Below are 27987 nucleotides of genomic sequence, written 5' to 3' on the forward strand. Positions count from 1 at the left end.
ATGGAAAGGTCCAGAGGCAGAGCTGCATATGAATGGAGGTCAGAAGTGGAAAAAGAGAGACCTACTGTGATATGGTTGAGATCTGTTGGGGACAAGGGTGAAGTGGGGGTAGGTAGTCACGTAGTGATAGCTTCTCCTGCCCCAGCCCTCCAGCTAGTGAGCAACAGCAAGACCTTCCATCGGGTGGATGAGCCACGGACCTGGAGAGAAGCCATGTGGTATTGCCAGGAACATTACACAGACCTCGCTGACCTGCAGAGCATGAACAGCCTAGCAAACATCATGGCGGTCTACTCCTATACCAGCAGTATCCAGGCATGGATCGGGCTCTTCTATGATGTGCGCATCTCTGGCCTGAGCTGGTCTAGTGGCTCCACCTTTACCATGCCAACATGGAGTACGCTGCCTGTCTTCCGGGAAGGAGTCTGTGCTACTCTGTATTCATGGTACAGGGTACCTGCCCTGGGAGCTGCCTCCTGCACAGACCAGAAGCCCTTCATTTGCTATTTTGGTGTGTGCAGAATAATATTCTGGGCCTATTCTCTTCAGGACTATCTTTTTGTGTGTGTGTGGGGGGGCAGAGGAGTGTGAGGTTTGTGTGTGGAAGACATCTATGAGAGTAACTGGATGCTCCGTCACCCTCTTCATACTTCCACTGTGACCTTAGTTTTTCTGTACTCAATTCCCAATACCTCACCAAAGAACTGGGTGTAAATGAGGATAGAGAAAATAAAATCTGGAATTTTCCACTCAAATCTCTTCCATCTGCCAATTAAAGATTTGAAAAAGGGAGAAAATGGGAAAGATAGGTTGGAGGGCCCATTTACCTCTGCAGAAATGAGAGCAGACCTCCAGGTCTCGACTTAGAAAGAACAGGGTCCGGTCTACTGTCTTACTTGGGTGGCAGAGATGAGAACATGCTCCATGAGACCTTTTGCTCTTTGCTAAGTTGTGGGTAGGACCGACTCTAAATGGCATTGCTAGAGGTCAGCCATCAGCACATTATGGCACTGGCTGCTGGGGAACATCCCATCTTTGTGTTCTATCTATGCCATCTGCCCCTTGGAGTCCACACTACGATTAGCATCCCCACTTTAGTCTTATTGGTGCTGAGAGGTCACACAGAGGTGTGGTTGTGGACAGAGATGCAGTTTCCTGGTAAAAGTACAAACTTCTGCCTTTCTTGGCCAGTGAAGGCTCAGTACAATTCTATGCCACCCTTATTGCCCAGATACTGGCATGGAAGTCAATCTGCCATTTCCCCAAGGCATAGCCATAGTTGCCATGCAGCCTTGAAACAGAAGCCTGTGAAGGCCTTGGTTTTAACTCTAGATCCCAAAGGAACATAAAGATCTCCAGGGGTGGCCAGGGCAACCGGTAGGAATCCTGCAGAAATAGGAGCTGTGTGTGATGGCTTTCTCCTGCCTTCTTCATTGTCTTAGAACTCGACTACAACACTCCTATCACACCGTTCTCTCCAGTTCTGCAGGTTCATCGCGGGTGCATGGGCCAAAAGGCCATTCGCTTCTCTAAGTCTGTTCTGTGGCCATTGCCGTTTGTTGTCAGAACAGAGTGAGTTTTAACAGACACCGGATAACTTCCTTACAAAGTCCTCAGCAGACCTTCAAAGCACTTGGAATATCATTCTTTTCATAGACAACCATGCCCTGTCTGGTCTCTTTGGCCCCATTGTTCAGCCCTTTTTCTAGCTGTGGTGTGTTGACTTATTTCTGTCCCCCAATTCACACAGCTCCTCTCTGCAGCTGACTGCAGCTGATCTCTCTCTGTTGGAACTGGGTGGTTCACATTCTCAAAAGCAAAGACTCTGCTTACTGTGTTTATATCACTTTCCTAGGGAGTAGCACCAGGCATACAATAGGAGCACAATCTATATTTACTGAATATAGAATGGGCCAAGCTACTTTTGAACTTCCTTTTGGCTCTAACCTGGTGGTTCCTGGGCAGCTCTCATTCCCTACCTCATAATTCAAAGTCTGCTTCTGTTTTTACAGACCCTGCTGTAGGACACCGCATCTCCTTGGTGTCCCCTGTCAAGGACCTGATCACTCTTCCAGAGGAAGGTAAAACACCTGTCTCTGCCTTCCCTTTCCTGGGATCTTGACTTACTTTGCCTTGGGCTCATCTCCCTGGACCAGCATGCAGATGTAGATCACTATGGCTTTCTCTGCTTCTCTTTTCTCCCCGACTTGTTGTTTTGCCAACTTGGGGTCCCCAGGCTGAAAACCCAGGGACTGATAGTGGCAGTGCCTGGAAAGAACAGAGTGGAGGGTAACTAGCTCTGGGTTTCCTGGTAGTGTATAGCTAGTTGCAAGCCTGCCAATGGGTCTTCCTCTGGGAGTTAGGAGTTGGGGGTGAGTGGGTAGGACTTCTTTACAACTCAGATCTCTGCCTGGAGAGGGGTATTTTCCTCAAGTTTCCTGTCCCTTGGACAAGACTGCCCTGGTGTTTAAAAAGGAAATTTCTTCTTATCTGATTTAGAAAAAAATTATGATGAAAGAAGCTCCATAGGGCTCGTTCTCTGGGTGTTCTAGAATACAGAGATGGCAAAGGCTTCCAAGGCGCACAGACCTGTGCTTTAATCGCACCCTGAAACCAAGTTGGTATGAACTATCACTCCTTTTACCTAAGCTGTGAAATAAGATTAATAACGGCTACTTCTCAGGATGACAGTGGACATCAAGAAGCCATGTAGGCCAAAGGCACATGTCAAGGCTGGCACATACTAGGGGTATGATATAGGGTAACTTTAAAAGATGAGATTTGGGGTTGGTGAGATGGCTCAGTGAGTAAAGGTGCTTGCTGCCAAGCCTGATAACCTGAGTTCAATCACTGGGACACACATAGTAAAGAGAGAGAACTGATTTCTGCAAGTTATCTTCTGACCTTCATGTGCGTGCCGTGTCGAATTTAGATAGGGAAATAAGAGTGTCTTAATGGGCTGAAGTGAGCAGGTGCATCCCAGAGAGCAGGAAGCGGCTCTTGTTTGAATGAGAGGCTAGGACTCTAGAATCTGCAAACAGTCTTTTCTTTATCCAAATGTCTAAACCCAATAGAGGTAGAACTGCAGTGACTTAACATCATTTCCAACTCCCATTGCTAGGAGTCAGAGAGGCATGGGCTTGAAGGGGCCTCTCAGGATACAACTTGCCTTTGAGACCCAGAGCAATTGAGCCTGGAGAAGGGAGGTAGTGTGTACGGGAGACTATCATCTTATCTCTCTGGGTGCATGGGTTACAGATCTGCTGGAAACAGCCTGCTATGCTTCCTGCCCACCAGATCTGCACTGATGTGGCTGGCTCCTAAGAGATCCCATCTTCCAGAGAGAGAGAGGAGGGGAGGGAGGGAGGGAGGAAGGGAGGGAAGGGGAGAGAGAGAGAGAGAGAGGAGAGAGGAGAGAGAGAGAGAGAGAGAGAGAGAGAGAGAGAGAGAGAGAGAGAGAGAGAGAGAGAAAGGGGAGGGAGAATATGAATGAATGTGTGGTGGGTCACAAATGAGACTAACCCTAAACCAAGACTGTCTTACTTTTATCATAGGAATGACCTACTACTACTGTCTTTCAAATAATGCCTATCGTTTTATTAAGTGCTAATGTGTGGTTTTATGTAATCCTGACTCCTGGTATTATTATTTCTATTGGACAGATCAAGCGACTGAAACTGAAATTTAACTTGTAAAGCCATATAGCTGTAAGAAGAGCCTTTTCTTCAATGATTCTCCCTACAACAGCTACTGCTGTTATGATATCTCATTCTTCCAACTTGGTAGTTTCCCTGTAAAATGGTGGTTTTGATCAAATCTAACCCTTGAGGATACAGGTCAGAGAACCTGGATCTCAGGCCTGTGGTCTCTGTATTCTTTGCCTCCAGCTGAAGTCAAGATTGGTGGACAGACTTTCATTCGGATTAAACAAACCATGACATGGCTCTCAGCTCTGAACTACTGTCGCAGTCACTACACCGACCTGGCCGATCTGCAGAAAGTGACTGACAAGGATAAAGAAACTCTCAAGTCCATCATAAATAATGAAGATGCCTGGATTGGCCTCTACTTCAATGTAAAAATCAATAATCTGACCTGGTCCAGTGAACAGGGTTCCAGCATCCCTGAGTGGCTACAGGAAATGCCTATGTTTGGTCAAGGACTGTGTGCAGGACTCCGTACCTTTGCAAATCACCCACCTCAGATTTATGCACTGCTTTGTCCTAATCTGAAACCCTTTATCTGTTTCAACGGTATGTGAGAATGTCCTTGGCTCATTGAAGTTAAAATAAATTTATTAGACAGTGGGGGATACCCAGGATAGACCTAAGTAAGAACTTGGAGGCTTTGAGGGTCACAGCACTCTACAACAGGGCTTTGATTTGAGACTTAAAGAAATAAACCACCTTATAAGGGAGTTGTAGTTTTTAAATCCTAGGGATCTTCAAAGGATGGAAAGAACCCATCCAGACTATTACATTAGCTATTATTAATAAATTAGTCATCAGCAAAATAAATAACCATGAGCCTGCACTTTACAATCGGGTAGACTTTACCACTTTCTAGAAAACAGGCAGAATCTGAGTTCGCCTTTCCTCATCTGGAAAATGTACAAGTACATTTGCCTTGTGGATTGAGGACATCCACCTCATAGACTGTCTGAAGGCTGAATGACTGGAGATCTTCACATAGAGCAAGTGTCTTGCTAATGGCAGCTATGATCACTATGAGTCTGAGGGCAGCAGGGGACTCTGGATCTTGTATGTATAGAATGTGCTTCCTCAGTGACAGCCCTTTGCTTTCAGCCTCCCTCCCCCTTTTATACTTTGTTGAGAAAGAATCCACACAGGTTAAGACAACCTTTTGAAGTGTACAGTTCAGTGGGTTTTACTGTTTGTATGCTAGCCAGCTATCACCATGGTCCAATTGAAGGACATTTCCATCACCCTCAAAAGTCCTTACTACTTAGTCATGTCCTACTTTCCCCTTGGCAACCAAAATAAATTCACATCTCTATGGATTTGCCTATTTGTAGCTGTTTCTTTTCCTCTTGGATTTTAAGACAATCTTGGGTGCTATCTGTAAGACTGTAAATGCTCCTTCATGAGCTGTTGTGAAGATTAAAGGTGAGAGGAACTATCTATCCAGTGATTTGTTCACGGTGTGCAGTAGCGCTTTCCTCTGATGGAGGATGCCTGGCAATGTCTGTTGACTTTCCTTAGGGTTGGCATGGCAAGGCCTGCATTTAGACTCTGTTTTCTCATAGACCCCTCCATTGGACATCGGAAGTCGGCAGAGATACCTCCAGTCGACACTTCTTCCCCTAGAGTGACTCAGGACTCAAAAGTTCCTACAAGGACAACCTCTAGGCCAAACACAGGTACTCTGAGTTTGTTCTTGGCTCTGTCTAGGGTCTTCTGGGCCTAGGAAACTAGAGAAATGGTCTACATGCAGCAAACCAAGGTGGAACCCATGTGAGCAGCCCTCTCTGAAGTACTAGTAAGTGAACAGAGATAGGGTATGCCACTTGTGTGACAATCAATTACTACTTACACCAATGAATTGTTTCTTCCTCCTCATCCTTTTCCTCCTCCTCCTCTTCTTCTTCCTCCTCCTGCTTGGCTAACCAAAGTTAGGAAAATAAGGAATTGGTTTATCAAAGTTGTCCTTCTTTGTGGGCTTCTGAATTTGGAGCTCTGGGCCAGGAGACCTGAGAGAAGCTATGCAGTCTCTCAAGTGAAGAAATAAAGGCCTTAGGACCAAAGGGACAGATGACTGAGTGATACTCCTGAGGGACAGATGGCTGAGTGATGATCCTGACTCACCAGAGAGGCCTTGGAGGTTGAGCAGCCAGAGAAAAGAAGGCCAACATAGACCCATTATCCTTTTTAGAGTGTGCTCCTGTGTTGGGAGAGGTTTTGGGATGTGGTTATAAGTTAGCGCAATTGATAAAAACCCAACAATAGGGACACATACAACCATGAAGACCTCCAACAAAGCAAAGGCAGGGCTCATTCTGATGGTGCTTACAGTCAGCCAGGTACTTTGATGCACATACAGAGAACAGGAGCCATCCAGCCACAGTAATAGCAGAAGGATTTTTGGAGTGATTTTAGAAGGATGAAGAGGTTGTCAGGTAGTTGGGTGGGGATGGCAGGAAAGAGGAACTGCCAGTATGCTTGTGTGGCAATGTCATCACTGAGAGCTGGTAGAGGCATGGTTCCTTTTGGTTAAAAAGCTAGGTTGAGAAACTGCCTTCTGCTTTTCTGTTAAGGTCTAACCTGGGATCCATCCCCTTAGGCTCACTGTTTGCTTGTGCTGACACAAACAGATTTAGAAAGCACTCTCTACTCAGCTCTTTCTTCGGTGGGTGAATACGACCAGGTATGGCAGAAAATCAGGGCTTGGAACAATGATCTTTTGTCTGATCTACCCCACTAGGTATACTAGGAGTTCTTGACTTGTGGCTAGGGCTTTGAAAAAGGTCTTGTGTCCAGTGCATGCCACATAACTCTTGTCTCTTGCCATAGGGACCAGCTCTGGCCCCATAGGTGCTTCCCAAGCACTGGATTCAACAACCTGGATCCCAAACGAAGTGACGCATGAACCAATTGTGGTTAGCTCTGGCACCCGTGGCTTCAGCACCTGTGATATCACCACTCCCGCCCCAAACACCATGAGCCTCACAGCTCTCCAACCTCAAGGGATGGTTTCAATAAACCCCCTGGCAACCTCTGCACACTCAGGAGGTACCTTGGTTTTAAAGGGGTTCAGGAGCCCATTGGTCACTGCTCAGAGGTTGTCTTTGGACCCTGAGCACTCAGAAAGCAGTTTGGTTCTGGGAGAAGGGCCTAAGATACTACTGGTAATTTCTCAGATCTTGTCCTTGAACCTTGGGCCCTTGGGCAAAATTGAGTTCTGGAAGAAAAGTCCACACTCACCACTGGTCACTTCGAGAATCACATCCTTGGATCTCAGATCCCCAAATAGTATTTCAGTTCTTGATGAAAGGTTCATGGCCATTGCTCAGAGTGAATCTTTGGATCTTGCACCCTTGACACTAGCCCATACTGGTTCTGTGTCTGAAGTGGATCAGCTCACCAGAAAGTGGCCAGAGCCCCCAGGTTACCATTGCCAATGGTACTGTAGAACTGATGCACCACAGGTCCCTATAACCCACAGTGGGCTCATGGTTACAGGGGAGGTAGCCACAAGGCCTGGGCTCAGCTCCAGCCACAATGTCTCAGCTATTATTCCCGTTAGCAATATTTTCTGGGTCCTCATTCAGCTAGTCATTCTGAGATTCTGTGGAACTTTGCAGAGACGAAAGAGCAAGCTACCTCCGTAGCTTCTGTTTCAAGGAGCACAACAGAGATCCAAGATGATTGGCCCAATGCTTCTACAGTCTGGAGCCTGGACACCAGCACTGAGACAGCTGGGAGCCTGCCAGGAACGACTACAGGTACTCATGTGCTTTACTGGGGGTTGGGAACCCCTTGCCCACAAGTTGCTCTGGGGACCAGCAGCCAAATATTAAGTTACCAAGTGCAGAACTGAATGCAGGAATCACATGGGTTAGGCAGGGCGGCACTGCAAGCCTCTCTATAGGGAATCCTGTCTGGCCAGTTCCAGCACCTAAGTCCATTCCCTTGATCAGGAAGGATAATGATAGGATAAAGTGGTCCAATTTGGGAAAACCTACCTTTTAAGAGCTGAAGTCTGACAATTAAGACTGGAACAGTGGCTCTGTAATTTACTGTGCACGGTCTTAGACAACCAATTTTCCCTCCCTCCATTTTTTTTTTTTTCTGAGATAAGGCCTCACTCTATAGCTCAAGCTGGCCTCCAATTCATTGCAATCCTGTCTCAACCTCCTAACTGCTGAGATTGCAGAAATGAATCACTACATCTGTTTCCATAACTTACTTTCCTCTTCCTCTTCCTCCATTTTGCTTTGTGAGACAGGGTTTCTCTGTGCAGCTCTGGCTGTCCTGGAACTAACTCTGTAGACCAAGCTGGCTTCGAACTAACAGAAATCCACCTGCCTCTAATTCCTAAGTGCTGAGATTAAAGGTGTGTACCACCATGCCTGGGTCAACTTTTTTAACCTCACTGAATCTCATTTCTTTCAAACCAGCGTGATATAGAACCTCTCAATTTCTGGTTCCAGCAGACAGTAAATATTCAACTCTTCAGTGACACTTACACTTTATCTTGGTAGTAGATCCTCAAGGCTCATTCTCATGTCACCACACATGATGGCAGATGGTCAGCTGTGAACTGCGAATATTACAGACTCTCCCAGATGGAGGCCATTTGTACTTCCTTTGGTTCCATGCTTTGAGCTCCATCTTATGTAATAACCCCTGCTTTGCCTTAAACTGTGCATACTGTGTGTCCCAATCAGGTGAGCAGGACTTGCCTCCTGCTTTTAGACAAAGGCAGCCTGTTAGGAACAGATATAGACAACTGGAACAGCCTGTGAGTGTGTGAAGTGGGAACCAAGAGCAGAAAGAGACTTATCTGGACAGAGTGTAACGATTGTCAAGCAGGCTGATGTCGTTTGCCTACAGGTTACATTTGGAGGAGGGAGTAGCAGGGATAAGGGAAAAGGGCTGTGGTCACATTCTGAGGGCCTTGAACCTACCGTCAAGAGGACCAATAGAAGGTTTCCAAAAAGGAGCAGAATGCCAAGATCTGCAGTTACTAGAGGTGGTAGGTGACACGGGCCATGTTTGCATTAGAATGCTAAAGGAAAACTACAGGATTCCGCATATATCTATATGTATCACAGTTGCAACAGTGAGGGAGGCATCAATTAAAGGTTTAAAAAATAAAGATCAGAAGGAAATGTGTAACAGTGTGCTTATGAGTGTCCCCCCACTTCTGTGTTTCTGAATCTTACCAACTTGTTTACTTATCAAGGAGACTTATAAGTCATGCTGGCGAGGTGTGTCTGCTTTAAAATGAGCATGTCCTTTCCTACACTTAGAAACTGATAAAGGGAGTAAGAATACAAATTGTCTTAGGGTTTTACTGCTGTGAACAGACATCATGACCAAGACAACTCATAAGGACAACATTTAATTGTGGCTGGCTTACAGGTTCAGAGGTTCAGTCCATTGTCATCAAGGTGGGAGCATGGCAGTGTCCAGGCAGGCTTGGTTCAGGCGGACCTGAGAGTTCTACATCTTCATCTGAAGGCTGCTAGTAGAAGACTGACTTCCAGGCAGCTAGGATGAAGGTCTTAAGTTCATGCCCATAGTGACACACCTACTCCAACAAAGCTACACCTCCTAATAGTGCCACACCCTCCTAATAGTGCTCATCCTGGCTCCTTGATTCCTGGCTACATTTACAATAATTCCTTTATTCTTCCTTCTTGTAGCTATGACCACTATAGAAAGTGGCACATTTAAAGAAGACACAACTACCACCACTCAGGCCCAACATTTAAGCTCACCAAAGTACCCAGAGTCTAAAAAGAAACCAGGAGCATCAGAATCAGGTAACTGCTTCTGTTTGCCACCTTTGCCATCTGCCAACCAGGACACTTGGGGGTCTTCTTAGAAAGATAACATAAAATGTTAGCACCAGGAATGGGAAGGAAAATGTAGATTCTAGTTTAAGCTGTGTGACTATAGTGTAGCAAGGGGAGCAAGTATCCTCAGTTCTGCAGTCTTTATCTTCAAAAGGGGCTCACTAAAAACTACCCTTTATAGTACAGGGTTGCTGTGAACACACAAAAAGGTACTTGGGCAAAGAAACATTGTAAGCTATCAAAAGCTATGTAAAATGCATGTCCTACTGCAAGGCTGCAGTTTCTGTCACGATTATGGTGGACATGTAGCAAGTACTGAATTTCTCTATTAGTTCAGAGAACTTCTTTGGGATTTTCTGGGGGTGGTGAGCCCAGGGGAAGGTGAAATGCCAGCAAGAACAGATGGCCACGAACATCTGTATAGTAGATTTATAAAAAGGGAACAGAAGATCAGAGAAGAGATGGAACTAATTCCCAATGGGTATCCAGACTGTGGGAAGAGAGCTCTAAGACAGGACTTTCTTGGGGGTTGGGGGTGGGGTTGCTGGTGTTAACTTTGGTCAAGCCTTGTCCTGCTCAGCCATTTCCCTCTTTCTCTCTTTGAAATCCTCTGTTACCATGTAGCACCCACACCTATGGTATCCAATGGGTAATCCTAACTTCCAAGATTTGGGAAATTCCAGTTCAATGGATACCATTTCTCTGAACTAGGTAGCATTTATTTCCAGAGCACTCCTTTGGAATCCTGAAAGCAGATTTTACCATCCCAACACTGAGGGATCCAGAAGAGATGAAAGATGAACTTTTGAGTGAGGTAAGATGACTAGCTTTTTGAATTTTTGGTCATTCAGGTGATGGTAATGCAAAGCAGTATTGTTAAAACAAAGTATTAAAGAGAATTGAGGCTTAGGGGATGTCTCAGTTGGTAAAATGCTTTGCTTTGCAAGCATAAGGATCTGAATTTGAGCTGCAGAACACATGTAGGGCAATCTTAGTGCTCAGGACACTGGGTCCCTGGGATTTATTGTTCACTCTAGTTAAATGGGTAGCAAGAAACCACATCTCAGAAGATAAGGTGGAGGGTCGTTGAGAAAGACAGGCTTCCACGTGCATATGTACATATTAGCTATTCCTTATACAAACACACACATCAACACACACACACACACACACACACACACACACACACACACACACACACACCCTCCAGACACAAAAAGCTTTGGAGACTGAGCTCACTGTGCTCTACACCAATGCTGGCACTGCTTTAGAGTTTTTGTAGCCTAACACTTTTCCCTGAGCTCTTCATTTAGTCAAGACAGGATGGTCAGAATGACCCGAGTGTACGTCTTGTCTTTGCACTTATTTTTTGTGTAACCTGGGAGAGAAACTCAAGTCTTTCTAAACTCTAATTTCCTTAAGAAATTCACATGGTCGGTATCATGACTAAATGATGCCTTCTGTATAAAATCTTAGCAAACTTCCTGGCACACGGTTGGCATTCAATCAATATTAGCTATAATTAGCAGTATCACTACAATAGTTAAATAGATTACTGAACATAATTGGAGAGTACCTTTCTCAAGGGTTAAAGTATTCTACAGATCATTTATCCTTAGATATGATCTATTATAAATCCTAACTTTATAGATAAGAAGAGACATTGACATTTACCTAGCAGTTCTTTGCAACTTATTCAAAGGCCCAGAGAAAGAGCACACAGGTGATCCTCTCTAGAATTTCACAAAATCAAGTTTCTAGAAAGACCAGTAGTGTTCCATGCCTCTGCAGGTTCACGTACCTGCAGGCTAATGGTAGGGAGGGGAATTGGGAGACTGATGCCTTTGCTACTGAAAGAACAACAAACAGAAATGATGCAATTTAGTACCTGATAAATTTCTCAGCTAAATTTCAGGTGATAAAACTGCAGCGCTACAAAGGACATGGGGAAACAGTTTAGGTTTTCTACTTTTGTTTACTCCTTAAGTTCAGAGGTATTTTCTTTGGTTCTAGCCTGGGCTTTTATGTGCTTTCTAGAGTAGTGATTGAAACTTTAGATGCTAAACTAGAAGCATCTATTTTATGTATTAAACTAGACCCAATGAGAAAATTGAGTTTGAATTGTTAAATCTCACTTCTTGTTTAGCTTTGTCAGAATGTATTTGTTCCATACATGGGATGGCCCTTAGGCCTCAGGGTCAGTCCCTAGCACTATGAAAAAGAAAACCAAGGCAAAAGAACTTTATGGGGCAAGCATGCCACAGACTTTCTATCGTTGATATAAAAGGAATGGGGTTGATAGCCCATTTGCTTTCAGTTTCCTTCTTAAGTAGTGTGGGGTTTTAACAGCATTTAAAATTCCAAATATAAAGTAAGGAAACACCTGTAGCTAACTTATCCAAGGTTCAGGAATGGTGGTAAAAAAAAAAAAAAAACACAGCTAAACATCCCACATAATGTTCAGAGGTCAATATGAAGTAATGAAGCTCAAGAGGCAGCTATTGTCTATGTGTGTGTATACATAGTGTATGTATATATGCATACACACAAATGTGTATGTGTGTGTTCGCCTGTTTAAATTTACCAAACAAGTCTGAGGCTCAGTTTTAGATTGAGAACCACTGAGAAATTTGGTGCTACTGACAAGATGCAGATAGGTGAAGGAAGGCTAAGAAATAAGTGGTATGAATGTACATAAAGAGTATATATATTAGTGACTTAGAGCTAAGTGAACCATAGGGTCATGAAGTAGTACCGGTGGTTTCTCTTTTTCTTTCTGTGGTGCTAGGTTAGGGACTCAGTCTCTCTGAACTATATCCCCAACCCCACTTTTCTCTTATATTTCAGATCCAAGAAGTCTTAAAGCTTGTATTAGGTCATGAGGAATTCACATTGAAATGGATCGGCTTTGAAGTGAACAAAAAATAGCAAACACCCCTCACTTTCACTTTCCTTCTGAAGTAGTCTTTCAGGTTGTCTTTAGGGTTTTTGTTTTCATTTTTTTTTGTTTTGTTTTTGTTTGTTTTAAATTCCTAAGAAGCACAAGATTAGAAATAACTTGAAATATTCTAGGACACATAGACCTATATGTAGCACAAAAGAAAAGGACATATGAAAACCGCATCCTTGGATTTTATACAAAGAGATGTGTAAGTTGAAGGTAGCACAGCTTGACAATGGAGAACAAGACAACTAGTCCCTGAATCAAACAAGAGAAATCCTGTGGGGAGTTGTGAGAGGAACACAGTGGCTGAGGCAAGCTGTAGGAAGCTTTCTTTCTAGGGCAATACCACAGCACGGCAGATGCCAGTGCCAGTTATTTACCCTGTGCCAAAGTATTTTCCCTGTAAGTTATCAATTCTAAGGCATGATGCTCCTAATGTAAAACGTGTCTTCAGAACAATATCCCAGTGTTCCCAGTGCTTAAACATCCAGATATATGTAGACGATCATAGCAACTCTTAGTCTGAAATGTTTAAAGTTAAAGTTTATTTGTATTTTTTGTAGGAATATCAATAAAAGACCTCAAACGTATCTATATCTGTACATGTACAAGAACCGTCAAAAATTATTCACAGAACAAAAATAAATCTTTTTTAGAACCCAGGTAATGAAATGCAGATATGGATCACATATGGAACAATCTAAGTGCTACAAAGCACAAAAATATGGCTTTAAAAATAAAATAAAATCTTGGGTTTTGTTTTAAGGTGGATATCGTTTTCTTCAAATAAAAAATAAATTATTTTGAATAATCTGTAAAATAGTCATGTGTATTAACACACTCTTATTAAGGCCCTGGAGATGAAAAGCAAAACCAAATTTGGAAGATAAGTTCCTCCCAGGTGTGACCAAGGTAAATGATGCTGCTGTTTGCTTGAGTTGATCTATACAGTTAAGAAGTATCCAAGCACCAGCCAAACCCACCCTTTATTCCTTACTGTAGCTCTTCTGTAGGATGGTGGGCACTGAGTTAACCAGCATTTAAAGTGTTAGTACAGTGGAAATTGATAATTCTCCCTCAAGGGTTTGGAAAAGATATAGCCATGCTCTTTATGTTAAATACTTGCACCACACACAGAGGACAGAACCCCTAAAGCACAGCTGTGGAAATATCACTGCACCAACAGTTCAGTCTGGTTTTCAGTTCCAAGACTTTTTAGGGAATAATGAGGGCATTTGATAAAAAAAATGACAGAGCACAAAATTAAAACCATGTGCTGAAACAGGGGGTCAAAGTTGTCTTGTCCTCTCCTTGGGTGGCTTGCCATACTCACTGAGGCTGGCTGGGCTGCTGTTCAAGCACCTGGGCATTTACTGCTGAGGAACCAAACTCCTTTCTGTATCCAGCTCTCAGATGGTGACAGTCAGAGGCTGTTCTATATGCTCTATGCTACCAACAATAGTTCTCAATCTATGCCAAACAGAGTTCATGTCACTATAACTTATATATACATATAACACATATAGTACATTTCAAAGATAACAGAATGTTATAAAATCTAAAAAAACAAAAAACAAAAAACAAAAAACAAAAAAACCCAAAAACCCAACAAAACAAAAACAAAACCTCAAGGAAGTCTGGGAATTACTGGTTTATAAAGTAGATTAACATTTTTTTAAGGGATGCCCTAAGAGTGGTGTTTCTGTAGGCATGGTAGGTGTTGTCTCAGGAGCTGTCTTTCCGTGTGTGTGTGTGTGTGTGTGTGTGTGTGTGTGTGTGTGTGTGTATCCTAGGAGGAGCCAGGGGATGCCACTCCTCTTGTTTCTTTGACCTTCTGAGCAACCAAGTCCACTGGATCATGTGTCTTCCTCAGGATCTTTCTAAAAGAAATGTATTCTCTCTCATGCAAATTTCACCACCCTTGTCCTTTCAAAGCTCAAGTGCTTTCCTAAACAGGTCAGTGACAAGAGAATGCTCTAGAAGAACTGATAACAATTACTCAAACATAAAATGGGCTTGTACTTAAAATTTTGAAACTTACACATTACTTGCTTTAAGAAACATGTCTGGCCAGGCAGTGGTGGCACACACCTTTAATCCCAGGACTCTGGAGGCAGAGGCAGGTGGAACTCTTGAGTTCGAGGCCAGCCTGGTCTACAGAACAGTTCCAGACAGCCAGGGATATGAAGAGAAATCCTGTCTCAAAAAACCAAAAAAAAACAACAACAAAAAAAACCAAACCAAACCAAAAAACCAACCAAAAAAAGTCCTTCAAATTAATAATAATAATAATAATAATAATAATAATAATAATAATAATAATAATATAAAAAGGTGACCCAGGTATGGGGTAGGAAGGTGACTTTTACTGCTGAGGCAAGCAGGTGAGTTCATGTTACTGACTTGAAAAAGTCATGGGATACAGATCAGAATGTTCCTTGAATTGGCTTAGTCCGTAGCAGAAGACAGCCCCCGAAGTTGGTGAGAATGAAGTAAAGCTGTGAAATGGGCTCGAGAGTTGCTGAATTGGCCAGTGACATGGCTAGTCTATGGTCCAGCCTGAGGCTCAGTCAGTCTATTGAATGAAGAGACTAGGCTATTCCTGAGCAGCGCTGTTTCGCCCCAGATCAACCCCTTAATAGGCCTCAGAAACTGTACCCTGAGGAACCAGAACTGAATCTGGATAGAAGCAGAGCAAACACTAATGCAAACCCACTTGATGGCACTGTCCTCTGGAACTGCAAATAAAACCCTGCTCCCAAATGGCTGTACTTAGGGACACAGTGGGAGCCAGGGCTCTGGAGAGCTGCCAATCCATATAAAAGCCACTGGTACAGACTGCTTATAAAATCATGCTCAGCCCCAGTGCACACAATGTCCACTTAGTCTTAGAAATGCTCATGGTTTCTTTACTGTCCAAATCCATAGCAGAGGAAAGAAGGCAGTGAGAACAGAGGGTATTAAGTGAAAAAGTGAGAAAAGCTACAGTAGCATAATGGCTACTTTTCATTCCAAGAAAGACTGCCCCAGAACCAAGCAGCACACAGGACAGACATAATGCTAGTCTCATGGGAATGTGACTTTTTGCTGTTCTGAAATCTTGCTTCATGTAACACAGGGGAGAAATAAGAAGCCCCTTTCCTGGTTCTATAAAACTGTCCTTGGTAATAAATGGCCAAGTCCACCTCACTTGGATAAAAGCACTTCACCTTCATGCCAAGTTCACAAGCACTTCACCTGCATGCCAAATCCAATCTCGCCTAAGCCTGTTCTAGACTCACCCCATTCTGTGATGATATGTTGACAAACACAGGGATCTTAAGATCAGCTTTTAAAAAAATAACACATTTCCTCCTAGCAAAGCAAAATGATTTTTGTTCAGGACAAAGAAACCTATTTAGGGTAAAGAAATACCATAGAAAACACCTGTAGCTGTCTTCTCCTATACTCAAAAAATTCTAAAATAAACTTTTTAGGATTGCAACATTCTATAAAGAAATACTCAAAAAACATTTTGTTATCATTTTTGAGACAGGGTCTCAAGTAGCTTTGGTTGGCCAGGAAACTTCTAAGGCAGAGGATGACCTGGAGCTCCTCATGCTGCTCCTCTCCCTGGAGTGCTGGGACTGCAGGCCTGTGTGCCACCATCCTAATCCATGCTGTGCTGGTGTTTGAACCTAGGGCGTCTGGTATGCTAGGCTGGCACTCTGTTAACTGAGCTATACCCCAGCTCAGAATATTCCTGATAGGCTAAAAATATGAGTAGGCTCAAAGGATAATCTAAGATTTAATACCTGGCAACAATGCTGGACTTTTGACCCCTAACTCTCTTATGACTGTTATTATTTTACTTTTTCTCTTCATTCATGGTAACACTATAGGACCTCATAATATGTCCAAATGTTCTGGACATTCAATCTTGTAATGCAGACAGGCTAAGAAGGACCACAATGTTAATAGTTATACTGCATTTATCAATACACTTATTTGACCAGCTCTTTGTAATCTATAACCTGCGCTTGAAGACCTTCTCAACCTCAAAGCAAGAAATTATCTACTTATATACTTCGGACCACCAACACTAACAGCTTTGGTGTGGCACTGCTGAACGGTTTTGAAGAATGAAGGAAATACTGCTAGGCTACAAACATGAAAAGATCTATGTTTACAATTTCCCCTCACTCAACACAGGGCATTACTGCAGAATCAATAACCTCCTCTCTTAGGAAGTAATTTTAACCACACTGTGACCTTAGCTTGGAGGGAAGAGATAGCATGTAAAAGAACTAGTAGGGTCAGGAGAAGGCTCAAGTGGGCAGGAGCCTGAAGTTCTAAGCACAGTGGGATGCCCCTGCTTTCAAGAGTTATGAAGAAACCCTCTCACAGGTTGTAGGCTGAGGGGGTCTGGTGACGTGGCTGAAGCACAAAGTTGGACCCAAAGGTCAACTGAGGAGCAAGTGAAACTTGAAATGCATGCTTAGGACTTGGGGGGAAGGAGGTCTTGGTATCTATGCCTGGGCTTCAAATAGGAGGGAACTATACATGTTCTGTTTCCTTGTAAGTTTTGTTATGTAGAAACACATACTTCATGCATATGGCTCCATTGTGTCTCCCCCCACACCCCGCATCCTTTACTTAAAAAAAAAATTCTTAAAGTTTATAACTTAAAAAACAAAACAAAACATTAACTTAATTGAGAAATGCTGTTTTTTTTTCCAATGTAAAACTATGTGGATCTTGCTTAAAGAGATTCAAGACCCTTTTAAACATTTATCTCTATATATCTGACAGCACAGAAGATATGAACATTTTTGATGTGCACATTGTATGTACATATGTGTGAATATATGTATATATATTTATATATGTATAATATTTGCTTAACCTGCAGCTAACGTTCCATATCTCTGGTAATTGAGCCTGATTTCAATTTCAGATGACATGTCACACTCTGGAGAAAACCACGGATTTTCTGTCCCCTGTTAAAGCCATTAATGATAAGCTGGGTCATTCTTGCTCAGTCTACCACGAGTGTGGAATAACAACTACAATGTGCTGTCCTCACACTTGGTTTTCTCTAGCAAGATTAATCATCATTTTTAAGGGATATGTCTCAGTTTTAGATAGCTTCCCAAATTTTACAGAGAGGATAAGTAGAAAGAGGAAACAATTCAAATGTTAAAAGTGGTGACAGAATTACTCTGCCCACAGAGTGGCTAGTATACTGGGTAAAACCTTTATCCTAAGGAAAAATACAACTGACGAGGAGGAAGAAAATTTTAGTGGGATATTCAGAGATTCCTGCTCTGTTGTAGTTAGCCCTTTTCTGTGTGGGAGAAAGGGTGTTTAGTCAGATGGCTTATGATGGTATACTTGAATGGCCACTCTCCAGGGAAGAGTAAGTCCTGTTGGTGCTGACCGCTCCTAGCATGGGGAGGAAAGGGCAGTGGACATGTGAACATGAAGGCAGTAGATAGAGACATGGTATTTATAGTTCTGTCAACTCTAAAGAACAGTTAAAAAAAAAAAGTTGGAGTAAAATCAAAAAGTACCACATCTAAAACAGAAAATGTCCATTATAGACAGAGAAAGTAAATATTGACAGGAGTTCTAGAGAAATCATTCCCAGTCTAGTTTTGGTACAGTCAACCACTTTTATCTGTGTCCTCTGAAACGGCGGCTCTCCAAATCAGGTTACAATATGATAGAAGCATCTTGGTTTATCAGTAGCATAAATTACTGTTTTGTATGGATCTTGGTATTTGCAGGTTTTCTTTATGGTAAGGACTAGGGTGGGGCTTTTAAACTGGCAGATGAATCCCTGAAAAGATCCACTCAGACAAGGTCCTATTGCACTCCATGTGCTCCTATCCAATACAGAGAGTCTACCTACTGAGCCAACAGGCTCATTTCTCACTCACACTTGGCTCCTACTTTTCCTCCACTAACAACTGCAGTGCTTTCAATAAGAGAAAAATAATAATAAAATAGTAATAATTAAAAAGGTAATCTACATTATTAACTTCCTTTTGGTATATTACAGTGGTATTTCTGTACATGGCCCAGAACAAAGTTCCCTATGTACATATAGAGACACTGGGGAAAAGCATCGAACTTGAAGTCTTTGCTTTAAGCCCTGATAGACAAGGTTCCTTTCTTCATTTAAGAATTTCTCACCACACTGCCATATGAAGCAACATTCTGTAAACCTGGAGGGTTAAAGGACTGGGGATAGGAGAGCTGGGCAACTTCCTTCTGTCTCCTCCCATAGTCTATATGACAAAGGCCATCAGCAGCTGCTATTTTTGAATTCACCATTCTCCGTGATGGAAAGCTTGGTGGGGTTGGTGGGAGAGATGCCATTTCGGACCTGCATGCTGTACCGCTCCTTCACTTGCGTCAGTGCACTCATCAGTCTTGTGTTGGCTGAATCCAGGGACACGATCCGCTTTTCCTACAACACACCAATCATGGCTTTATTCAGGATGCATGGAGGAAGCCACTTTCTTTACTGAATGAACAGCCCAGTACTTTCTCTCACAGCATGGTACACATGGTGCTCCCCAAACAAATGGAACGTCTCTGCCTCTTTCTGCACATTGGTTAGGCTCTGCACCCCTCCCCTTAATCTCTCTGTTATTCATTTCTATATAACAGGACTTCTTACCAACAATACTCTGTGGCATTACTAGGCTGTCTATGAAAATGACACCGTGAGTCAAGCTGCCTTATGTAGTAAGTGCTTTTGTGGCATGGAAATTAGGTGGCAAAGAAAGAAGCACCAGAGGTTTCATTTCCCAGAAGAGAAGTGCACGTGATCCATGGATTTACCTCCCAAAGAAGGCAGAACAGTCACATCCGGAAAGAATTCACATTGTGCTCAAAATTAAAACAATGCATGGTGGCAGTTTAGAGTCACCAACAAGGTGAGGATGCAAGAGCAAGAGGTAAGAGCAGCCAGAAGCTCAGACCAAGGAGTTGTTTGAATACGGGGAGGGAGATATGGCTGGAAGGGATGCTATAAACAGAACACATGAGAACAGACAAAGAACACAGGCTCCTAGACCCATTCCAGCTCAGTTACTCCAGGAAAGCTGCTCAGTAAGGAGATGCTCTCATTTTACTCTTGAATTTTAAAACAAAACAAAACAAAACAAAGCAATGCTTTAGAGATAATATTTTGGAACTATGGGTTGTTGAATTTTCACATATCCACCAGAGAGAGGGGGATGGATGGACTCCGCCCCCCCCCCCGATTGTTTTACAGTAGGATAAGACATCATCAGGCTCACAAAAATTAGGAGACTTTAATCTTTATATCCTAGGACTTGAACAACAAACAGGAATTACTATTTTTCAGAAAATAAAGACAGAGAAAGACAACCTTGTCCTATCCTCACAAATTGAAAAGAAAATGGCCCACGAGGATCAACCCTAACACCAAATGAAGCTCTCTCTTCTGGAAGTCTCTGAGTTTACCCAGGAAGACATATGACATGGTTTAGTCATGGTAAGGATCAGAGAGTGGCAAGAGGGTTGAAGCTTGGTGCTGCTCCTGCTATGGAAGCAGAAGCTACAGAGGGCTGGGGACCTTGTACTATGCAGCTGGTACATGAGCTGTCAAGAGCAAGCCTACTGATGTTCAGTGGAGTGGGGTGGCTGGTGGTGGTTGTTGTGGTGGTGGTGAGGGAGTCTGGGTAAAGCTATAGGTGACTACAGCATCAAGCAATGCTTGCCTTTATCTATCTCTTACTTTGTTGCAAACAGGAAGTTGTCTTTAAGGCAGTAGGGGTTGGTGGTCTCAGTTTAAATGTATGGAAAAAATACCCCAACTATTGCTAATCCTTAAAATAATTCCCATTCTCTGGTGCAAAACTCAGGTGGTAAGACAGACAGAACTAGTATTATCAACTATCCACTTACTATATAAGGTAGTTTTTTAAAAAGGTGACATGTGGCTAGGAGGTGGTGGATGCACACACCTTTAATCTCAGTACTCAGGAAGCAGAGGCAGGTGGATCTCTGTGAATTTGAGGCCAGTCTGGTCTACAGACTGGGTTCTAGGACAGCCAAGAATACACAGAAAAAAACCTTGTCTAAAAAACCAAAAAAAAACCCAAAAACAACAACAACAAAATAAAAACCAAAGATGACTTGTTTCAAGAATAGGAGAAACTCAAAGACAGATTTGTTATGCTTTTAAAAAATAGTAATTACTTAAAAATTATAGCTAGTGGAACTTACTGGGAGAACATATACAGGTCTTTTCAAAGACAGTAAGGGCAGGTTAAAAAACAAGAGGTAGATTCCATAATGCCCCTCTTCATAGTACATAATCACTCCTAAGTGGAATAAATGGTTATTTAAATTTTAAATAAATATTTGTTTTGTTTTTTGTCAGTATCAAATTTCTTGTGTATTATATAAATAAAAAGTTGTACCATGACTAGTAATTTTTTAGAATAGGCAAGGAAAATTACTTCAGTACTGGGACAAATGATAAGGCCCCAATACTAAGGAAAACATTGTTCTCCGGGTTCATAAAAAAATCAAGCATTCACAAAATCAAAACAAGACAATCCCCCAGCTCCTTTAAAAACCAAGTTTAATCATAAAGGGTCAAAAAAGAGCCTGAGAAGATTGCAATTATATATTACCTGCAAATAACTGATACCAAACAATCTTCTTCACTAGATAGCTGAAAGTTTCTAAGCAGAGAAACTCCCTTTGTAGTTTTTCCCACGGCCAACTTTCAAAATGAAACAGAAATTGATGGAATAAAAAATACCCTCCCCCTGAAACCAAAAACAACCTCAAACAGGAAACTAAAGCTCAGTTGGCCCAAGTAGCTATGACATTTGATTCTGCCTGGATCAGAATGCAAAGCAATCCAACATTCCTGACAGGAAGGACCTAACACAGGAGTTCCAGGAGCTGGAATGTGTAGGAGGCCAGTGCACTGGCCAGGGCTGGGAACTGCTCAGCTAGAGAACGGACAGGGTTTACTTGCCTGTTTGAATAATCTCATTTCCATTTATGACCTGTAATTTAACACAGTGGAGATATCACTTGCAATAGTAACTAGGCAGCTGCTTTGTTTCTCATAGGAAGAAGCCCTTCTCTGTTCTCCATCTAGTCACAGGATGAAAGGTGCCACACTTCATATAAAGAGTCTTTGGTGCCATCACTGTGACCCCAGGTCTGAGCTGTGAGGTTCAGGACTGATTCTGCCACTTAGCCATTTGCAGTTCTGCTAGAAAGGGCCTGTGCTTTACAGCCTGAACTGACTGGAGGAAACAGAGAAGCTGAACTCCCCGACAAGGAGCAGGGGCTGCTGAGAGAGATGAAAACCACTCCTGGGTACCTGAGTGTTAGCATTCTGATAAATGATAGAATTAATCCTAGCACAAAGAAAGTAACTTTCCATTTTAGAGATAATTTTTTACTATTATTGGCACTAAAACACAAGCCTGGGACATAAAATTATAGATTGCCCCCCAGGTAGACTATTATTCCCAAACATGTCATCTTTTAAGAAATGAAGCCAAGAGGGCTACTCTGCTCCAACAATCATTTAAAAGGTAAGATCTGTTCTTACAGAAAAGAATCTGATAAAAAGTCATTCATTACAAGAATAATTAAGTATGTACAGGCTTGGTAGTCTATGATTCTATATACCAAAATAAGCCAATAGGTTGGATTGAGAATGCTCCCTTTTAAGACATTATTATATTTTGAACTGCATTGGTATTTATGGGTTATGTAGTACTTTTCAAATGTGGTCCAGTCTGAGTATTCTTTATAGATCTATATTAGCTTTCATTGAGGGATTTATACTATAATAAAGCCTATGCTTTAGTGGGAAGCATATCACATTTAAGCAAATCCAGAATGTTCTGACCCATTAGTTCAGAGTGGTCTTCATGGGTATGCAGTCAGTGAGAGCATTGGTTTATGGAAGGTGCCTTGGCTCAATGGAAACAGACCAGAAAACCAAGCTACCGGATAACCAAACTGCCATCGGCCAGACCATAAATCTGACTGACTGAGCTCCAAGGTTACCATTGTTTACGCCTCTGAGAGCTTTTGACTCCTGGTCAATCAAATTCCCTTCCTGGATTTCACCTTTATTGACTACACACAACTTCTGATTTATACTTAGATCAAAACTGGGGACAGGTGAAGTAGAAACTCCCTAGAAACTAGTGATGGAGCTGTCCTGTCAGCCAGCATACATAGAGCCATATTGTGCTGCTGGCAAGTTCCCTCTGCTTAAGACTGACCGCATTACATTGGCCGAAATCTGTTCTATTTCAGCACTAAGATCTCTGTGTGATTACTAATAAGGCTCACACTGCTTCACATTGTTACACTGAGAATCCAAAGGGAAAACTTTTCAGCACTAGTTTTCTTTAGGAAATTTCCATCTTTATCTATACTGTTTCTCTTAAGCTTAAGGAGTGATTTTTTGAAAAAATACGATAATGTAGCAAAATGGCCTTGTTCTTCCCTAATTTACCTTGGGAATACCTAGAAAGAATAAAAGAGTAAGAAGGGCGAGTAAAGTAATCATAGCATATATTTCTCTGGCTCAAAAGAGGTCAAAATATCCAGAATTTGAGTCTAAAACACTTTGGGAGCTATGCATGTAAGAAAGCATTACAACTCACAACTAGCTTGTAAGCCTAGTGTGCTTCAAGACAGATGAAGCCTGGGAAGCATTCTTCCCACGGCTATGCTCCCAGTTTAAAAAAGAAACCCCATTTTACACTGTGCTCATAAGGAAACTTGCTTGTTGAAGTGCATGTGTAAGAATACTGGGGGCTCTAAGAGATACTAAGAAGTAGGATGCTCTCATTATTATTTCATAGCATAATGATGAGAGATGCAAACTCGGCTAGTTGTCCCCAGAGAGGTGATATGCTCAATGTGGTTACATGGACCACTATCAAAAGTGTAATTGCCTTTTGCAACTTATTTACACATAAGAAATAAACCATACTCTACAGTGATAAAGCAACAAGGAATTGGAAATATTTCATACATCCTAGACTTTGCTCTGATCACTGTTGTGTGTCCTTGTGAAGGGCTGGCTCTTGGAGCTCATCATACTACTAGGTATATGTAAGTTATCATCAACAGAAACCTAGGCTCTCATTTTATCAATATTTTTTTAAATAAAGTTTTATCCAGAGGCTCTCTAAGCATAGCACCAACAAAGGAGGGCAGCCAAGCACATTCCAAGCAGCAATTCGAAACCCTGAATCAAAAGGAGAACAAGGAAAGCTGTCTTCTACAACCTCACTTTTCCTCTGTAATTCCTTTGCTGCAACTAGGTGTTGATGGCAGTGGACGTGATTGACAAGACCCTGAAGAACACAGCCAAGCAATGGTTAGTGGAGGTCACAACCCAGATACATGCAGTGCACTTTTCTACAGTTACCTTCTTAGAAAATGTCCTCCTTTCCTTAAGGAAGGAAACCAACTTCATCATGTACTACACTAAGACTTGTCAAACACCTACACTAAATACACAGTACTTTACTGCTAATATTAATGCTATATCAATATGGAGGTCATATGGAAACTCATTCAATATTCAAAGGATAATGCTAAGAAATTTCCAGTATCTTGTTTTCTACTGATTTGCCATTTGCAACGATGGGAAATCAGAAAGTAAAAGCTATTAAAACAAGTGTTTTCTACTAAGTTCAGGGCCTGCTTACCTGTGCATCAATTATTTTCTGCTTTGCATCAATAACTGCTTGCATCTCAGCATGATCCTTCTTTAATTCCTCTTCCACAGCCATTAGTCTAGAATGTGGTAGGAAGAAGGTATCAATATTTCCAAAGACAGGGCTAGGCAACACAGAGAATGAGAAACTTAAAACTTGTGTTTCCCAACAAAAGACTTCTTTTATTTTAAGAACCTTTTCTTTCTTCTCTATCTGTCCTTGAAAGAAGACATTCTAAATTGAGTCTTTAACCTGTGCTTGGGTCATAACATTACATTTTCGTAAGAAGAGTATTCTAGTAATAATCTTTTTCCTATTAGACCATTCCCTTAGCAAACATCTTAAAATAGCTAATGAACAAAACGAACTAAACAAAAAAAGGCTATCTACTTTTTAAGTTATTATTGAGAGTATTTCATATAGCTCAGACTAGCCTTAAGCTTGCTATGAAGCTGATGCTGGCTTTAAACTCTTGGTACTCCTATCTCTATCTCCTAAATGTTGGAGTTTGTATGGGCAAGCACCACCATGCCTGGCTGCAAACCATCTACTCCTCCTCTCAAGTTATACTATAGTTACCATCCTGTCTCCCTCCTCCCTTGTCCACTATACTTCCTACATGGTATTCTTGTAGATCTTGTTTTTCATTTCCTGCTTACATCTCAATCCACTTATGCCAAATTCCTCAGTTCTAGTCCTATGGCTCTCAGGATGAGGTCACTTATTTCCAGGCTACTCAAACAGCAACCGTTTTTATGTTCTCTTACTTTGTCCATAGCATGTGGTGTTATCAAAGCTAGTGGTTATGAGTCTGAAGTCTGATGCCTGGCTCAAATCCTAGGTCTTCACTGACTATGTTACCTTGGGTATGCAAGTGTTGATAAATTTTTCTATCTATAAATAAGTGATAACAATAGCTGGTTTACAGACCAGATGAAGATAAAACAAAGTACTATTTACAAAGTGATTAGAAAAGTACTTGGCCCATAGTGAGTGCTCTGCAAATACAGATAAATGGATTTCTTCTTTACTTTCCTTTTTTGGCATCTATGGCACTTTTTGGTCATCCGGCCCTAAAGACATTCAGTGAGACTGCTTTGTTTTTGGATTTGTCTTGAGAAAATTGAGTTAAATCTTAGATATTGTAGATTTTGAAAACCCAATCTTCATCTAAAACTTCAAGTAAATTTCTAGTTTCTCCCTCTTTTTTCCCTCTAATATTGTTATGGTTAAAAAAAAAAGGCCCTACTTTATCTTCATAGTAAGTGTACTAGAACTCATCTGGGTTAATACCTGAGAGACACAGTCATTACATTTGTACTGAGTACTACAAAATATATTTATAGACATAGATGAAAATTTTTTTCCAAGGATTCTTTTGAAAGTATTTGGATTATCTTTTCATCTCTTTGTACCTAACTAGAGCCAATCAGATAGCAGGTGGTCTTCTAACCTGCTGATGATGCTTTTCATCTGGCTGTCCTTCTCCTCCTGCTGTCTGCGGAGCCGCTCTTCACTGTCCTCCAGCCGGGCCTTGTACTCCAGCAGCAGCTTCTGCATCTGCTGCTCCTGCACCAGTAGCCGGCGCTCATATTCCTCCAGCCGCCGGCTGGACACTCGCAGGCGCTCCTTCAGTTTGCTAATTTCTTGTTCATACTGGCAAAAGGGGAAATGCATGAATGACAGGAATGCAGAACCCCAGGTGACATGGTAGATGCTGTCTGACCTGCCATGCTCTTGCTACTACCTGGGTTATTTAAAACTGTCAGCTGGCATAAATGTTAAGGCAGCATTGCCGTGTCTAAAATTACATTTTAAATCTTAATTTGTCATTATAAATTCTACAGATTTATATACTATTCTTCACACTAAACCATCAGTTGTGGCAAGCCATGTTCAATTTGTAATGGTAACAAATGGAAAGGAGAAAGAAAGAGAAAATGATTAAAGAGTTAGAAGCCTGACAAATGACTTAAGCTAAAAGCTAGCTGTCTACAAGAGAAAGACTTCCATGTTATCACTTGTACTGTAGGGTTTCTGACACTGGGCTCATTAGACTAACTTTACTCCACTAGAACTTCCCCTTTAGACAACTCAGAGCAAAGCAACATTTCTGTTAAGCCATTAAATCAGTTAATGCAATTTCATGACAGAATAGGTTATTACTGCTTTCCCCTTAATTATAAGAGGGTGAAATATTTAGGTCATAAGCACTGACAAGGGGCTGCCTCTTCTCAAGGAGAAATTAATCTTATCTCTTGTCCTATTTCCACGATGTGGCTTCATCAGCCCGATCTGGTACCACCTGCTGGAATCCATGTATGTTTTCACTAGTCTTCTACAAATTCTGTAATTCATGGTTACCTGGTCCTTCATGTGGCTCCTGTGGATGGGGCTGTTAGTGCGATTAAAAGTCAAACTGTCTGGGCAAGGCAGGAATCATGAGATTCTTCATGGATGGGCTACTTATTACTGTCATTAGTAAACCAGTGTATGTCATTAGTAAACATATGTATTGTCATTAGTAAACCGATTATGTCATTAGTAAATATATGTATTGTCATTAGTAAACTGATTATGTCATTAGTAAACATATATATGGGGTTTTGTAAAATACAACTTATAATAATTAATCATTAATTATTATATTGGTGAAATTACATTAATTGGCGAAAAGACAACTAGCTACTGCTTACCCACTTCTCTGCTCTAAATTTTGCTGGCTAGTGTAGAAAGCCAAAGCTGAAAGCCTTAGGACAGCTCTGAAAGGTTGGGCTGCATTATTAGGCACAATTGATGATTTTCTAACAAAAAACGTTAATTTCTGACGGTCAATTAAATGTTATGGTTACTGCTTAGTTTTTTCTAGGTCTGTTTTTCTTTAAAACGGTACCCTTAGTTCCAGGGGTAGAGGATAGAAGACTGTGAATTTGAGGCCAGTATGGGGGTATGTATAAGATCCTGTCTCAGAAAACCAACCAACCAACCAACCAACCAGCCAACCAACCCACCAACTATCCAACCTACCTACTCACCCATATACCCTCCAAAATAGTATAGGAAATCCCTCAAACAACAGATATCATTTAATTTATCTGTACAGCTAAGTTGTCTTTATTCACAAAATGTAAAAACCCCAATAGAACTAAAATATAAATTGATTGTTTCCAAGATATAGATTGTCGAGTCCTAAAGTAATTGTGAACTTGAAGACCCAAGTCTATAAAAATAGTTAGCATTCATCTAAAATGATTAGAAACAAATGTCAGAGTGCCTTTTAAATTCAAAGTAATCTGAATTTAAAATTGTTACTCCCTTCTCTTCAGCACAAAAGGAGACACCACTGACCAATGCTGTACAGATGTGATAGTGATTTACACGAGAAATAGAGTGACAGCAGGCCTTACACAGTGAGTCCCAGGCCAGAGGGTTTTTTTTTTTTTTAAAGTAATTAATTATTTTTTAAAATCACCTATATCAGCTGTCAACAAAGACAAATTAGGTTCTTCTACCTTTTCAGCATGCTTGGCTTCATCTTGATTTTGTTCAGTATCTTCCACATCCTCTTCATACTGTCCATTGTTCAGAACCCAGGCTGCTGTCCTTTCTACTGGGGACATTGTGGCAGAGTCCACAGGTGATTGAACCTATGTCAGAGATTTTTATTACCATCTCCTAAAGCACTAGTTATGCTTCTTAAAGACAATTATATAACTATAATCACTCTTAATAAATGCTTTCAGTTTTAGTAATAGTCTATCAATGCC

General features: G+C 41.6%; 2 protein-coding genes across 8 annotated transcripts in view; one reads left to right on the forward strand and one right to left on the reverse strand.

The window, feature by feature from the left end:
• On the forward strand, positions 1-13074 carry Clec20a (C-type lectin domain containing 20A). The gene is made up of 9 exons (XM_076940989.1): positions 1-511; positions 2013-2081; positions 3888-4253; positions 5267-5380; positions 6531-6749; positions 7322-7462; positions 9389-9508; positions 10270-10355; positions 12389-13074. The coding sequence occupies exons 1-9, from the start codon at positions 1-3 to the stop codon at positions 12467-12469; spliced, it is 1707 nt and encodes a 568-aa protein (XP_076797104.1). The 3' UTR covers positions 12470-13074.
• The window catches only part of Rasal2 (RAS protein activator like 2), a 247682-nt gene continuing 232703 nt past the window's right edge, over positions 13009-27987 (reverse strand). For 5 of the 7 annotated variants that reach the window (XM_076941420.1, XM_076941418.1, XM_076941422.1 and 2 more), the window contains 5 exons: positions 27733-27867; positions 25674-25876; positions 24212-24299; positions 21496-21526; positions 13009-18939 (listed from right to left, as the gene is read on the reverse strand). In XM_076941420.1, the coding sequence (XP_076797535.1) occupies positions 18797-18939; positions 21496-21526; positions 24212-24299; positions 25674-25876; positions 27733-27867 (600 nt within the window). In that variant the 3' untranslated portion in view covers positions 13009-18796. The remainder of the gene's footprint in view (positions 18940-21495; positions 21527-24211; positions 24300-25673; positions 25877-27732; positions 27868-27987) is intronic. The other 2 variants (XM_034513119.3, XM_034513118.3) reach the window with 1 other exon arrangement.

The sequence above is a fragment of the Arvicanthis niloticus genome, chromosome 10, assembly GCF_011762505.2.
Source record: "Arvicanthis niloticus isolate mArvNil1 chromosome 10, mArvNil1.pat.X, whole genome shotgun sequence".
Lineage (NCBI taxonomy): Eukaryota > Metazoa > Chordata > Mammalia > Rodentia > Muridae > Arvicanthis > Arvicanthis niloticus.